The sequence below is a fragment of the Juglans regia genome, chromosome 2, assembly GCF_001411555.2.
Source record: "Juglans regia cultivar Chandler chromosome 2, Walnut 2.0, whole genome shotgun sequence".
Classification (NCBI taxonomy): Eukaryota; Viridiplantae; Streptophyta; class Magnoliopsida; order Fagales; family Juglandaceae; genus Juglans; species Juglans regia.
This window is the reverse complement of record NC_049902.1, coordinates 13,861,700-13,877,729: the sequence shown is the minus strand read 5'-3', so window position 1 is coordinate 13,877,729 and position 16,030 is coordinate 13,861,700. Positions and strand designations below refer to the sequence as shown.

The 16,030-nt window shown below is 35.7% G+C and overlaps 1 protein-coding gene across 1 annotated transcript; it reads right to left on the bottom strand.

Moving 5' to 3' along the window:
- Window positions 1-9,534: 9,534 nt before the first annotated feature.
- LOC108996022 (photosystem II 10 kDa polypeptide, chloroplastic) lies at window positions 9,535-11,469 on the bottom strand. Its single transcript, XM_018971747.2, has 5 exons — window positions 11,089-11,469; window positions 10,903-10,961; window positions 10,564-10,619; window positions 9,895-9,947; window positions 9,535-9,788 (listed from the first exon to the last, which is right to left on the bottom strand). Exons 1-5 carry the CDS (start codon window positions 11,243-11,245, stop codon window positions 9,694-9,696), a joined length of 420 nt encoding a protein of 139 aa, XP_018827292.1. The 5' UTR covers window positions 11,246-11,469; the 3' UTR covers window positions 9,535-9,693.
- Window positions 11,470-16,030: the final 4,561 nt, after the last annotated feature.

The following is a 16,030-nucleotide window of genomic DNA, read 5'->3' as shown; positions in this document are numbered from 1 at the left end:
TCCTCCCAAGGTGCAAAATGGGGCATCAAACAAGGAGATGGAAGTGAAATCCGAGGGAGTGGAGGTGGGCTATGACGACCAAGACTTTCTAGGCTTTTTGTGTAATTTTTATTTTTCATAAGCCCATGAGAGTTTCGGCCTTCATAAGAAATTAGGGTTTTGAAGCCCAATGGAACTAGGGCTCAAGCCCAATCTAAGATCATGTATTCCACTCGTCATCCAATAGAGCTATGTATGGGACTTGATGAATCTAGACGGAAATAAGGGAAGAGAGGTGAGAAGGATCTAGGGTTTGGCTTACACACTTACCATGAGAGATTCTAGAAGGAAATGATTAGGTTATGGAAAAGTGGAGTCTAGGGAAGACCAAGAGGCCATGCACGGTAACAAAGTAGAAAGAAGGTTTGTTTTTTTGCCATATGTCATACATGCAAAAAGATAGGTAAAAAGTTTGCCTTGGGAAGAAAGACCTTACACGCCTAGGGCTTCTAGAAGGAAAATTTTGTGTAAGAACATCTTGAGGTGGACGGCTAGGGCAAGGTTTTTGTGCAAAATTGGATCAATCACGTGCTTGTCCAAAAGTGTGGTGAAGAAGATCTTGGGAGAAGAAAGAGGGTTCGGCAACCCATGCACACACACTCCTCACATGCCACTTTGCACTCATGCACACATGTAGGAGATTGAGGAAGATTTGAAGCTTGACAAAGACCATATAGTCACAAGATTGATTGAACCAAGATATGGAATGAAGGGCAAAAAAGGATGGAGGCTTCGGTTTTGAGGATTGAGGCACCACTTGTCCAAAAGAAAATCCTATTGTGTTTCCAACACAATCAAATGATGAGATAGGAAGAAGCCATAGGGTGAGACGCCACTTGGCAACCATGCAAATGAGCTTGGCTCATGCAAGAAGCTTCTTGTGTCTATAAAAGGGAAAACCCTAGGGCCTTTAGTCACTTTGTGCATTACTCTTGAGGTGTTCGGCCATCACCATTCTCTCCAACTTTCTATCACTTTCTCACCATCCAAACACTCTCCACAATATTTTCTTCTTATCCAAACATCTTTTGGAGGGTAAGAAAAGCTAGGAGATATTTTCAAGATGAGAGTCTAGAAGGTATGAAGCCAACTTTTCCCTTACTACACACACACACACGGTTTTGAGGGGATGAAGGTTCGATTTTAGCAAGTTCATCTAGAACTCATGCTCACACATATACACACTTGAGCTAAAAGAGTTAGCTCATATTTTTGGACGTTTTTCATATAAACCTACATTTTCACACACACGGCTAGATTAGGGTTTTTCTTCAACGGAGGTGGATTTAACCCTACTTGCTTTAAAGTTCATAAGCATGATATTTTGAGGAAAGAGGGTCATGGCCTTAGAGATTATTACAAGCTAGGGTTTGTGTTATAGTTAAGTTTTGGACTCAAGGGAGGAGGGTCCGAATTTTTGGAGTCTTTTTCTTGGAAAAAGATGTCAAGAGCACAATTCTTAATCACACGAGTTCGGATTTTTCTTGATTAATGAACCTAAGAAGTATTATATGTAATTTTCAGCTTGCTTCCTATATATTACAGATTTTTTTGTAAGTACACTTCTAACTTGTACTTGAATATTTTATGTATATGAACATGTTGGTTGCTTAGTTTATGTGATTGTTCATGATATTGATGTTTCTTTCGCATGATATTATCTCTTCTTAGCATGATTATCTAATGTATAAATAGAATGGCCTATGGAATGTATTTATCTTATGAAAATGGAATAGGAAGCCATCTAGGGTTCTACAATATGTATTTGTATGTGAATGATTGTTGCTTAACTGAATCTTGTATAGGATTAATTTCAAGAAAATGTTTATCTATGACCACTAGAATGTTTTGGCCACCCATGAATATTCTTGTTAAAGCTATGTTTAATATATTAGAAGATTTTAAGTTCATGAAATGTTGATTGGAATGATTGTTTTCAAGTTTAAAGGTCTCGGATTTTGCCATATATGAAGTATGATCTTTTGTGATGGAAGTTTAACGAACTAAGAATGATTTTTGGATGTGCTAGGGTTTGCATGTTTTGGCCCTTACATGATAATTATTGAATGTTAGCTTCTTGGTTAATTGTTCAATGCCTTAGCATTTTTATATAAGAACATGTTTACATATTCTAATATTTTCTAGCCGTAACACGAAATGTATTGGAATTGCATGTTTAAATGTCATACGATCATACTGAAGTATTTGGCATTGCATGTGTCTCATGAAAGTCTAAGTTTTCATTGTCATGTCACATGCATTGAGATTGTGAAAATATTTTGAAAGAAAATAGTATTTTTAAAAGTTTTTACCACAACCCCAAAGGATAGGACAGAGAAATATCCTAGTGGAACTCCTTTATCCACTTAGGAGTGTTTAAAATGGAGTGGTAAATGCTAAGTCGACGAAGTACAGTCAACGGATCTTAAATGGTTCTTAAAAGAAATGAATACCGGAGCGAGATCGCACCTAAAGCTAGTGGGTGCACTATGGTGAAGGCGAAGCGAGCTACCGTAATATGAAAGTTTAAAGTAAGACATAATCACCTTGGTCAAAGTGGCCAATGGTTGATGCTGTAATTAAAAGGGAACACACAGTGCATAGGGGAACCTTGAGGTATCCATTCATAAGTTAAGAAAGGCCTTGAGTTCAAAGCTATGTTATATGATCAAGAACAGAGCTCACATGTTAAGGAACAAGTATGCAATGAAGAAAGAATGTTTATGAAAAAAAATATCATGAAACTCATGTTTTATATGATGTCTTTTTGAAAGGTCAAGTGCATAAGTAAAATCTCATGTTCACGCATTCATTGTTAAGTTTGAGTCCATATGCTTCTAATATCTATTATATGTTATTTGTTTACTTACTGAGATTTCTTGAAATCTCACTGTTGTATTTTTCACCATCATTCCTCTATTCGGAATGATAGAAGTTGTGCCAGGTACACAAGACCATTAGTTATGGACAGGATCTGTGAGATAATTGAGGATGAGTTCATAATGGAGGCTCATCATCAATTCACCTTAGAAATGCTTAAGATTTCGGCTTAGCCACTCAAGAAGATTTTGGCAAATCTAAATGAGTTCAATGTTGGAGTTTCATCCTTGGATCCTCAAAGGATGTTAAGGTTTAAGCTTTATATGAAGTTTGTGTCGAGTTATCTGGAGCAAGCCAAAAACTCCATTGTAGAAGCTAAGGAAGTTGCCACAGAGTTGGGATTAGATATAGAGCCCTGACTGTAGCTGCAAGTTTTGGTCCCATGTTTTGGGTGTCTCTTTTGGAAACTTAAACACTTTTGATGACTCTTATGAAATATGAATTTGGGATTTTATGTTCTTCGATACCATGACTATTGTTCCATTATTTGATTTAAGTTGACTTTCCACTGCGATATACTACATACTGCTAGTTATCATTAGGTGCATTACATCTTATCTGTCATGTACAAGGAGTAGGTAACCTTGTGTTGCATATCCCAGCATTTCAGTTTCCTCCAAATCCTAAGTGGGGGCTGGGGGCCCCATATGGGCTCTCAGTTGGAAACACAACCAAGATTTTTCAAAGCAACCCTAGGTTGCCATTTCGTATAGAACCAAATTTTCGAAGAGGGGGAATCGAAAATCAAAAGCTTACCTTGTTGTTCCTCTCCTTGAGAAGATGAGAGCTAGGGCTTCTCTAAAATGGGAATGGAAGAGACGAAATAGAGGAGATAGTGAGGGAGAGACACACGAGTTGGGGCTTTGGGGTTTTCTTTTGTTTTTCTTTCTTGTGCTCTAGACAATGGACGGTGGGGATGAAGTGTAGGAAGAGATATTTCCTAGCTACCAAACTAAGGAATAAGATTAAAAGAGATTAACTTAATAATACACAATGTAAAATACAAGTATACCCTTCTTCCCATTCTTTTATAAATCTCATTTAAACATAGAAAATTTACACGTTAAAATCACATTAATAAAGACCCTCATATATTAAAATACATAGAGAAGAATTTAATTTAAATTAATTAATAACAGATTTTTTTTCCTAATAGGACTCGGGTATGACAGTATATACACTTTGCATTTTGCTTGCTTAGATTGAATTCTTAAATTGCTACTTGTTACATGTTATAATTCGTATCTTATATGTGCATGCTATGCTCCAATGATACTTGTTAAAATTGTCAGTTCAAACGACATGTTTGGAGTTTGGACAAAGGGTGTATGCTTTGTTGAGCTTTCATACATTAGAATCATGTATATGTTTCGACATGTACTAATTCTTTCAAACTATAAACATGATGCACTCTTTGTATGGCATAAGTACATGACATTGTTGCATGAAAGTTACATTGTATTGTCTCAAGTCACATGTTTCCGGGTTGTACATTAAAATAAAATGGTTTTGTCACAACCTCAATGCTAGGATGGGAGAATATCCTAGTGGAACTCCTATGTCCACTCTGAAGTGCTAAACTAGAGTCAAAAATATAATCAATGGACTTTGAATGAATTCTTTTTAAAGAATTTCAGTGCGAAGTAGTTGTGCCTAACGCTAGAGGGTACAACACATTGTAAAATACGGTGAAGGCAAATTATGAAATACGATATCATACGGACTCTGACGTACTCACACTAAGTCAAGTGGGGCGACAATGAGATGCAGTGACTATTAGAGAGTCCACGGTTCCTAGGGGGCCGTGAGGTGTCCACCCACATTTTCATATGGAAAAAGATAGTTTAAGTTTTTATACGAAACAAAAAGATGATATTTTGTTCATAGTTGTTTCATTACTATGATACATGGTTATAAGATGAGTGATTTTTGAAGAAGAAAATGCATATGGAACAAAAGCATGTTTTTTGTCAAAGTACATGTTAATGCTCACACATTCGTACTCATGGTTTACCTTATACATGCTTATGTCATCTTTGTATATATTTTTTGTTTAACTTGCTGAGATTTTGTGAACTCTCACTATAGTAGTTTTCACTACCATTCCCCCTGAAATGGTAGAAGTTGTGACAAAATTGGTAGATAGCGATGGAGAAACACAAGCAAGAGGATCCCCCGAAAATTAAGGAAGCCCCAAAGAGCCCAGAGTGCTCTGCGGAACCATCATTAGTGGAACTGCTCGAGTCTGTTGAAAATTTCATTTGCAAAGCACTAAAGCTTTTTTAGGACCTCCAGAAGCTCTTGGATAAGAACAAGGACCATTAGGATGATTTCTAGATACAAGGAACAATATGTTTTGGATATTTTGGGTTTAGAACATTATTATGTTTTGATACATTTTGATGGCACTTTTGGTAATTGGGTTTATGGTTTAAGATCCTTATTTTGTATTGGGAAATCTTTTGAAACAATCATTTGGAATTTTAGAGATGTTTTATTAGGTGCCATATTTAATTGCTCAAACCTTGTTTAGAAATGAATTTTTTCCATTGCGATTGTTGCATATTGTTAGAAACATGCTAGTTGCAATGCATGTTAGCTATCAAGAACAAGTGGTATGTGATCTTGAGTTACATGTCCCGACACTTCAGTTTTCGTCAAATCTCAAGTGGGGTTTGGGGGCATCACAGATGGCGGTATCAGAGCAATTACATCTCTAGGTAAAACCACACCTGTCCTAGGGAAATGGTACCAAAAGTTAGGCTTGAATCTCTCAGTTTATAGGCTTGAATCTTTGTAGCTTATAGGCTGAAGTTACCCACGCTTATAGGCCAAGATCGGAACCAAGGCTATTGTGTGTAAACGAAGAGACTAATGAACGTGAGCTTTATACATTTCAGGGAAGAAAACTCATGGCACGGGGGAAAAAATGACGAAAATTCTCCAAGGACCTGAGAACGGAAGGAAGGAAATCCTAAATTGGAAGGAGGACAAGCTATAGTCGAAGCAATCTGCCAAATGATGGAGGTTGTACGACAACAAATAGCTCAAGGGCAAACTAATCGCCAAGAACCACCAAGAATGGAAGGTCGTGGTTGTCCATTCGAGAAGTTTCTTTTATATCGATATTTGAATTTCATGAGTACCGAAGGAGCACTAAGGACCAGTAAGTGGCTCATTAACTTAGAGATGACATTTGATATAAATGGGTGTATGGAGGAACAAAAAGTCCAGTACGCCAAGCATCTACTTCATATGGTGAGACACCAAGAGACAACCGTTCATACGAGAGCTTGGAAATATAGCTGGTCTTACATGGGAAAGATTTAAGGAAGAATTTGTGATAATGCAAGATAAAGACGGAAAATGAGCTTATTGATAATTGCTACATTATTTGATGTACTCTTTATGTGATAATGGCTCATTTATACATATTCAATTTCTAGTATAACTCAGTTAATAATATGTGCATTTATTGGTATTATACATTTATTTGGATCATGGATCATTATAATTCAATATAAGAATGAGTTTGCTGATAATTGCCATGTGTTGCTATCCACACTAATTGATGAAGGTTCATTTCTACATATTAAATGGTTATATGCTCATTATTACAAGTTCATTACTATCTGATGAATGTTATCTGTGCATTAATATCTGCTCAATATAATTTGCTCACTCTTCACACTACCGGCATTGGGTCATCCCACTTAGTGAGTTGTTAAACTCACCCCCTTCAATTAATTAATATACCAAATGCCGCTACTTATGAAGAACAACCGAAAGAATGACTCCAAAGTAGGAGATAGTTGTGATAGAAGTCTCAATTAGAGAGTGGGGTAGTTGTACGAGGAAGAATGAGCTAAGCAATGCAGTTTTTACTATATATTGATTTCACTAAGGGAGAAACAAAATACAAGAACTTAATGTTGTATTATTTTTTAACTATAATGTTTAATTTGTGAATATTTCAAAATGACTTCTTTTAGGAACCTTTTGGAGCTTCCAATGTTATGAAACAATCAATTGAATTAAGTAAATATTGAGTACTATTAATTAAATCTTTTTTATTTAAAGTAAATCATGTGTTGTATGATAACCTCCAAATTAACCAGGGTCCATTTGGAGGCGTTACATCATAAGTTTGCACCTTTGTGCTCATCATGTTTAAATTATTAATAGAGTAATGTGTTACCAACTTCATTTGACCCTAGAATGGGGCATACATGATACCATACAACCTTGGTATTACTATAGGAAACCCCCAAGCGGAAAATAGCTACCACCTAAGTTTGAAACTTTGCTATCAACATGTTAAAATCATTAATAGAGCGACCTGGTAAAAATGTGACCAACTCTAATCCGCTCTTCTTTATTTTGGTAGAAGTATCAATGGTCACTTTCGCTATAACAGAGTTCGAGTTTGATTGTCAACCCAAGGGCCTCATTCTACTTTTCTCTAAGGTCATAAGTTGGTTCATGTTTGACATTGAGATGGAACATACATGTCTGAGCCTATGGTAGTACAATAGGAAGCCATCGAATGAAAAACTCCAATTTCATAAGTTTGCAACTTTGCTCTCAACATACTTGAATCATTATAGAGGATGGGGCATACATACCATGGGGCCATGGTAGTACTATAAGAAGCTCATGAGCAAAAAACTCCAACTTCATAAGTTTAAAACTTTGCTCTCAATATGTTAGCACTATTAAGTCTACGTTCGGATGTTGCTGATACAAGTTGAGTTCTTTATGAATAGTAGTGAGTTGAAATGGTGGACTGAGTTTTGTGAGGGCTACCTAAGATGCGTTTTGATATGTTTGAATGTTAAGATGAGTTTAAATTTGTTTATGAGAAGTTGAAAAAGGTATAGGTCCCACTAATGATTGAATAATTAATTTATTAAATCTTTTACTAATAAGTAGCATAAATCAAACATAAATTCCCTCAATACATGTAAAAAGTAATTTTCCACTACTTTTTGTATGCAAATTTTTTCTTACTCGAAATTTATAAAAATAAAATAAAATAATTATCAATAAAAAAAAAACAGTATCATGCCCACGTTTTATTTCATTATTTGTGTACATATCATTTAATAAGTAGTACAAAAAATTTTGTGCAAGAGACAAAAAAAATAACTCCCACACTTGGGTTGGTACAAGAGAGAAATCTGGCGTATACGATAACCTGAGCCGAGCTTTAGTTTCATGATGATATTGTTTTCGATTTTATGCGGTTATGCTATGGATAATGAGATTGGGAAAGGAGATGATTTTTGACGGGAGAGAAAAATAGAGAGATAGAACAACACGCAATGAGTTAGAAAAAGTCATAAACATATTTGCTACTTTTGTCAATTGTGGGTTCCGTGGGTTTGTTTGATGACCGGTCTTAACTTCGATCACCGAACAAACCTCAAATATGTTTCTTCCGTGGGTTCCGAACTTCGGTCTTAACTTGAGTGAGGTTCAGTGAAGGCTTGACTGTGTGTTTGGATGTTGAAGTTGGTTTAAAATTGAATTGCACTCATGAGAATAACTTTGGATTGATCGGTCCAATAATCCTCAAATAACAGCCCTTCAATGGGCTGTTGACAAGTAGACTTTCCATTCTAATTGTGATGTGCCTGCACCCCATGTGAAAACTTACACCCATGAACTCATCCTCTCCCCCCCTCCCCCTCCCCCTCCCCCCTGTCACATCATCTCGCAACAAAACCCACCTCCTCTCCCCCGTCTCATCCTTTCGCATGAAAGTCGCGGCCGCTGCCACCTCCACTGCCGCCGGCCCTACGTCAAAACCCATGGAACCCGCCAAAGTCCTCTCCCCCCCCCCCCACCCCATCTCCCATCCTCTCGCATGAAACCCACCCTCCTCCGACATTAGACCTGACCCTCCTCACTCGATCGAAGCCCCCTTCACCACAGCTGAGTATTTGTTGAAGATGTGACAGTTAGAGGACGGGACAACGCCGACGTGGTCCCTCTCTGGTATGCCCTAATTCGTCTATGGTAGCACGAATTTGCTTATATTCCTTTCTTTTCTCTTCAAAATTTTGATTATTTTCTTTTGATTATATCTGATGGTTGAAGCAACACACTGAAAGGTCGGTGAAAGATTGGCTTTCTTATTTTGTTTCTGAGTTTTTCTTGAATGAGGTGCTGGAGGCCCTGAAGACAACAACAACAGGTGGCCGCCATGGCTGAAGCCTTTGCTCAATGAGAATTTTTTTGTTCAATGCAAGTTACACGCAGATTCCCACAAGAGTGAATGCAATATGTACTGTTTGGATTGTAAGAACGGGTTGATTTTGGTTTGATTGTGGGTTGATTTTGGAGAGGAGATGGCAAGGAGATGGAGATGATCAAAGGAGATGGGGACACCAACTTTGTCTCTACGATGAACTAGAATGGGACACCAACCAGGAAAGCTGCTACCATTAGGGAGGCATGGGGCGTAAAGAAGTGTTTATATGTTCCTAGAAGTCATTGAGCAACTAGGATTTGCATAACAAACCAACTTTCAGTAACTCGGTGATTAAGGTTTAATTTGTGCAGTTAATACATATGGACCATTGTCTTACTCCATCAAAACAATGGCCGAAAAGACAAAGAAGAATAGTTTCAGAATAATTCACATTAAAAGTCATAACACCGGCATCAATTCATGTCCATGCCTAAAACATTACAAATAAGGTTGTACTTCCCAGTATGTTTTTTGACAGATAGACTATAGTTGCAGCATAAGATAACATGAATGGATTTCTACTGGACCAAAGCACTTGTGTTGTAGACAAGAAGTGCACCTCCTGCAAGAATACCAGCTAGGGTAACAGCCCATATGGCCAAGCCAGTGGTACCTGCAATTTCAACCCAAAAAAAAAAAAAAATTAATTTTATCGTTCTAAATACAACCTCAAAGTTACAAAATTTATCAGCACTAGATAGCTAGCTAGGTTGTCTTACCTCCAACATAGACATCACCAGATGGAGACCAATCGTCGGTGTTGTAGATAGGACTGCACATCAATCAATCGACTCAAATCAGAAAGATGAAATAATAATAATGGTTTGGAGGGTTTGCATGTGCTGTTTAATTAATAAAGAATAGTCAAAACCCAGAAGATAAGAATTTTATTCAATGAGTTGAAGGGCGACATTTTCGATCTGAAGATACTCAGCGCGGTCGACCTAACTTATTGATAGTTATAAATTTTGAATTGACATCACGCAAAGGTTGCAAATTCAGACTGCAATTAGAACATTGGTGTCTGTTTTGCTTGCTGCCACCTTTGGGACAAGTTTCTCATCTTGAGTTGATCGATCAGCTAGTATCTGTTTGGTTTTCTTGCATTGAGAATTGATTCCAAAACATCAGTTCGAAATCATGCATGATTTCAGATGTTCAAAGTGGGTAACCAAGACAACAACATGGCAAAGGCTTTTAAATTGAAAATTATGAGCTAGAGTGAAATTAGAACAAACAACATTAATTACTAGTTACACAATGAATCAACAAGAAAATAAAAATAAAAACAACGACATCATGGAATTATTTAAAAAAGAATAAAAACAAAAACAAAAGTTAAAAGACGATATATATATATATATATATATATATATATATAATATTACCTGTATCCATCGACATTAGCACCATATTTGTCCACAAATTGATATACACCCTTTCCCTGAATCAATTTCATTTGTGTAGAGTATCGCAAAGATCAATATAAAGGAGGTTAAAGATCAGATTCAGAGATTTACTCAATCAATTTGTTAGAACCCAAAAAAATAAAATAAAAATTACAAAATTAAGCTACTTGATCAAGTGACAAAAGAAAAGATCAGAAAGCTGTGGAATATATATATATATATATATATATATATATATATATGCTTGCAGGCCAGTGATAGTAATATTGGCCATAGAAGATGAAAAAACATGTTTGTAAATTAAGAACTAATACGTACCTTTTGCTTCCTCCCGGATGCGTCTACTCCCTCCTTATAGTCCAAGCCACCGTTAATTCCTAAATAACAAGGCATTTTCAGAAAAAACCAACCATTAGCATGAATATTATATATATATATATATATATATATATATATACACATGCATGCATGCATCTAACGTATATATAGATATAATAAAAATACCATAAGGCTTGTTGGTCTTGATCTTCTTCACTCCACTGGCCTCAACTTTGAATGACGAATTAGTCCTTGCAAGAGAGGGAAGCCCTCTCACTGCTGACTTCTCTACCGCGAAAGGAGTTGGTTTTAGGCTCACTGAAGCCATAACTGATGCCGCCATAGCTGCTCTCTGCTTCTTAGCTTAAATTAAATTTTTTTGTTCTTTGCCTTAATATTCCACCGCTTTGCCTGCACGCGTTGGCCCAAACTTCATACTATCATCCCCATAATAATACCGTCCAGAGAGTAGCGATTGCCATGTGACACGTGGCAGATCTTGTGTGGCTAAACTCTTGATATGGTTTTGCAAAACATTATCCAAATCCCAAGCACTCTGGCCAGTTCTGTGTGAGGCATGACGGACCCTCAACCTCATCCTTTCACGGGACACGTGGAGTAGTGATGGCCACAGGAATATTGGGATGCATGAATCCTCCTTGAAAACAGAAATCATATTGCATTTTACTCGGATTCGGATTGAAATGTGAGATAGGATGAGTTAAAATAAATTTAAAAAATTTAAATAAAATATTATTTTTAATATTATTAAAAATTTAAAAATTAAATTATTTATTATATTTTATATTAAAATTTAAAAAATTATAATAATGAGATGAAATAAATTTAAATAAATTTTCAATCTAAATCGAAACTTAATTATACGTACGTATCACATTTTTATTTCCTATAATAAACTAAGAATGTTTATCAATTAATTTTTAAGTTATTTTTCAAAAAAATAATTTAAACATAATAAAAATGTCACATTTTAACGATAGAATGAAAGTTTACCTTACTCTAATTAGAATCCAATTCCATTCATTAATGCGACAATGATGATGATCATGATTGTTATTTGTTTCCTACTCTCTAAAAATATGTGATCGTTATTTCTCTTCCTATCTTTTTTATAGTTTTCATGACAGTTTCTACTAGGTGATCTTATCTATGAGCTTAGGCCGGGGATTCAAAAAGGGTTTGTGATTCCAATTTAAGTATAGTTTGGGTATCAAAATATTCTCAGATATTCTTCATTATTATTTATTATTTTATTATTAATTTTCACATACCTTTTGTTATTATTCATCACTATTCAATATTTTTTCATTAACATTCACATAATACTTCAAAATACCTTACTATCCAAATGCAACGTTAATTTATTAACAATCGGGTTCAAGTGTGCTATTTATAGAACGTGTTCTTATAGAATGAAGAATCTAGATGGCCTCGTCCTAAATGCAACCAATAATTAAGGTGAATAAGGTTATTAAGAATATTTTTTACACCACTAATCACATGGATGACACTTGTAGCAATGAGGAGATAGCGTTGGTCGCCCTGTATAAACTCTGATGCTTAAGTCAGTAACAATATGAGAATAAGTATATAAAAATAGAGATCAAGCAAATCAAGTTGAGTTTTTGTTACCTATTGTAGCCTATTTATAGAGGTTATTTCCTTGGAGTGATAGAGCTCAATTTACCTTGTAAAGCCTTTTTCTTTTTAGGAGTTCATGTGAAGCCTTTTCATTTTAAGAGTCTAAGTCTTGTGAAGTTTTTTCCTTTTAGGTGTCTGAGTCCCTTCTTAACTTTATCTCTTAGCTAAAATTGTGAGGGCTCAAATATACCTTCCAGTTATCCCGCTAATTTTTTTTGTGCTGGCACATGGGAAGTTAAATACTTTGCATTCTATGTACCTGCTTTTTACCTCACTAGCTCATGGGTGCCTACTTGCTTTTGCTTTCCCCTACCTCATTGAGGGTCCATACTAGTTAGTGTATGGGTGTTTCCACGCCCTTGTGAAGCCTTAGAAAGCCTTGAGAATCTTCAAGTTAATAATCTGTAAATAAATTTAGAAAATTGATCACTGGCTTCCCGTTCAGTCCCTGGCCTTGAGGAAAGCCCGAGATGCCTATGATACTAGCCAGACGGTCTATTCTGATGCAAACAGATTTAGAAGCCTACGCAGTGCCTGGGAGGGGCTTTGTAGCCGGTGTTCCACGTTGTGTGCGTGATTTCCAATGAAGTATATTCTCAGGATGTATAGTCATGTGGATTCCGAGCAATTTATTACAGATATGCAATCATATATGTTCGTGATCAAAGAACACACTTACAATATATATATATATATATATATGAATGCAATCATACATATACGTTTGGACAACAACAACACATTTTAGCTTTTTTATTAAAAGTAAAAGCTTGAGAGTGAAGATCGATCCAATTATGAAATAGCTAGGGAAAAAGAAAAACCCATGAAAAGATTAGGTAAGAGGAAGCACTAATAGGGGAAACATATAATATAGATGATGATGGGGGTATAAGCCAAAAAGCCTCTCTTTATTTGCATGAAACTCGATCTAAAAGCAGTTTTTCCAAAACAAATCATTAAGACCGAGTTTCGTGGTTTGATAGCTATATAATTAATGATTTCTATACTTAAACCTACCTTTTGTTGTTATCCCCACCTGCAGTGATCTTTACGCTACAGCTAGCAGTATTGATCATCATCCTAAATTTCTCCATCATCAAGAGGCTCTTCTTGGATGTTATGTCTGCAGAACTCCCAACAACCTTGAATTTCTCCAATCTAGCATGAGAAGATCTCACAAATCTCATAGTAATTCTGACCCAGGCAATCGAGTCATCAAGATCTTTCAATCCATCAGTGACAATTAGATTCAAAGTATGTGCATCACATCTCACATGCAAACACTCACCACCCAAGATTATCTTATTTTCCTCTCTAAGATAGGTCTTAATATTTCCCAATGCGACATCACTAAATGAGAACTATTAGAACTCGTGTCAACCCGGACTCCTTTATTGCGGCCTCCAAGGCCTTCCTAACCGTGTCACTATTGTAATTGAAAATTTGATCAAACTTTAAAAAAAAATGTTTAATTTCCAATCACAATTAACAAAATGCACAGTCAAGACATATAATTAAAATTTTGGATGGATGTCCAAGTATCAGTCGTAAGGAAAACTATTTGACCCGCCAATTGGCCCCTCAACAATTCTTTTTCTGACATATAATTTTGTTTTATATCCTTTGCCACCGTGTGGCGAGAAGGAAGATTAAACTTAGGTTCCAAGTACTTAGAATATGCTTAGAACCATTTTCCATCTACAAACTGAAATGGTAGCTCGACCATTATGACTATACGAGCTAGGTGTCTCCTACACTCTTCAGGGTTATACTTAGTATACCCCTTCAACGTTGCACCCTCACTACTCTCATCCACCATTTTTTTAAGTACAATCTCTAGTTTAGATTGACTCTCCTCTTGTAAAAATTTTAATATTGGACTTTTTTTGCATTATTTTTCTAAGTGTACCTTTAATTGGGATGTACCATGTCTCATAAAGTGACATTCATACACTTTACCACAATGGTTACATTTAGCTTAGGGGTTATTGGGGTCACCACCCATTAATTTGGTAAAGTGAGTCCAAACTATTGAAACAGATTTCTTACTTTGTGAGAGCAAGGGGCAAGGCAAGGGTCCGTAGGGGTAGCGTTCGTAGATCCAATAAGGTTAGGTGTTGGGGTAGGGATAGGGGTAGGAGAGCTAGCACTAAAATCTGACGGATTTTCCATTCTCCAAAACTGACAAAAATCTTAAATGAAGCAAACATCACATCAAGTTCCAACAATTAAAACCATGCAACAATTACTCAAAACATCACACCAAGTTCCAACAATTAAAACCATGCAACAATCACACGAAGTTCCAACATCACACCAAGAAAATGCTTTATTTCTCAACTTGTGTTTGGATGGGAGAAAAACACCACACCACAATTGAACCATCTAATTTAATCGAATAATTATATAAGAATCTCTGTTTCATTGGAAACGATGACACAAAACACACAAAGTAACACATGTAAAATTCTCTTAAGAAAATACCTTTAGATTCTATGTTTCAAAATAGGAAACCGAAACCCTATTTTATCAAAATCACCAAAACCCCTTTTAGGACCTTCAAGATAAATTAATGTCTTCTCAAAACAAAAAATAAATTAAAAAAAATCACACCCACCGATTTTATCTTTTCTTTTCTACTAATTAAAATTCTTAAATCCAAGTCTTTTTTTTTTTTTTTTGGTTGACATTTTGTGAGGACAGTTTTTATCATTTTCAGTTTTCAAAATATGATACTATCATATATAGTTTTTTTATTTATTTTTATACTTAAGGGATGATCTTGTTCATAGTTAAAATCACACCCACCTATGTTATCCTTTCTTGGAACAGGTGCTGGATATTGGATTTTTACAACTCGTTTGGCCAAATTTGGTTGTTTTCAAATTTGAGATTTCTTAGGTTTATATTTTCAAATGATCATTGTAAAATTAAAATGAAGTTTAAAAATCTCTATTTATACACAAAGTGCACGTAGCCACTTTCTCACCAAAACAATATCAAGCATTAAAGTATAAAATACATGTGTGAGTTAAAAATGACCAAATAGTCTCCAACAAAAAAATCATTTCTCAATGCCTTAACTGATTCACTACATTACCAAAATCACAGACTATTGAATCAAACATTCTCCAACCATCCAATAACAGATTGGATCAAAATGATAATCTCCCCCAACCCAACCCTAAACCTCACACAAGACCAACGTCAAACCTTCAAGTTTTTTGCATCTACTGCCAACACCAACCAATGAATCCCGTCATCTCTTGAGTCTAGAAAACTTGCCACATGACCAATAGCCCAATAACATAATTAAGGGTTTCGGATTTGAACCCTAAATTAGAGAATTTCAAATTCACAATTTAAAAATTACAATCATAAAAACACATGCATAATTCAATCCTCCACAGCACATAGTTTATAATCTCATCCTCCAACTCCTCAATTTAATCACATCCTCTATAAC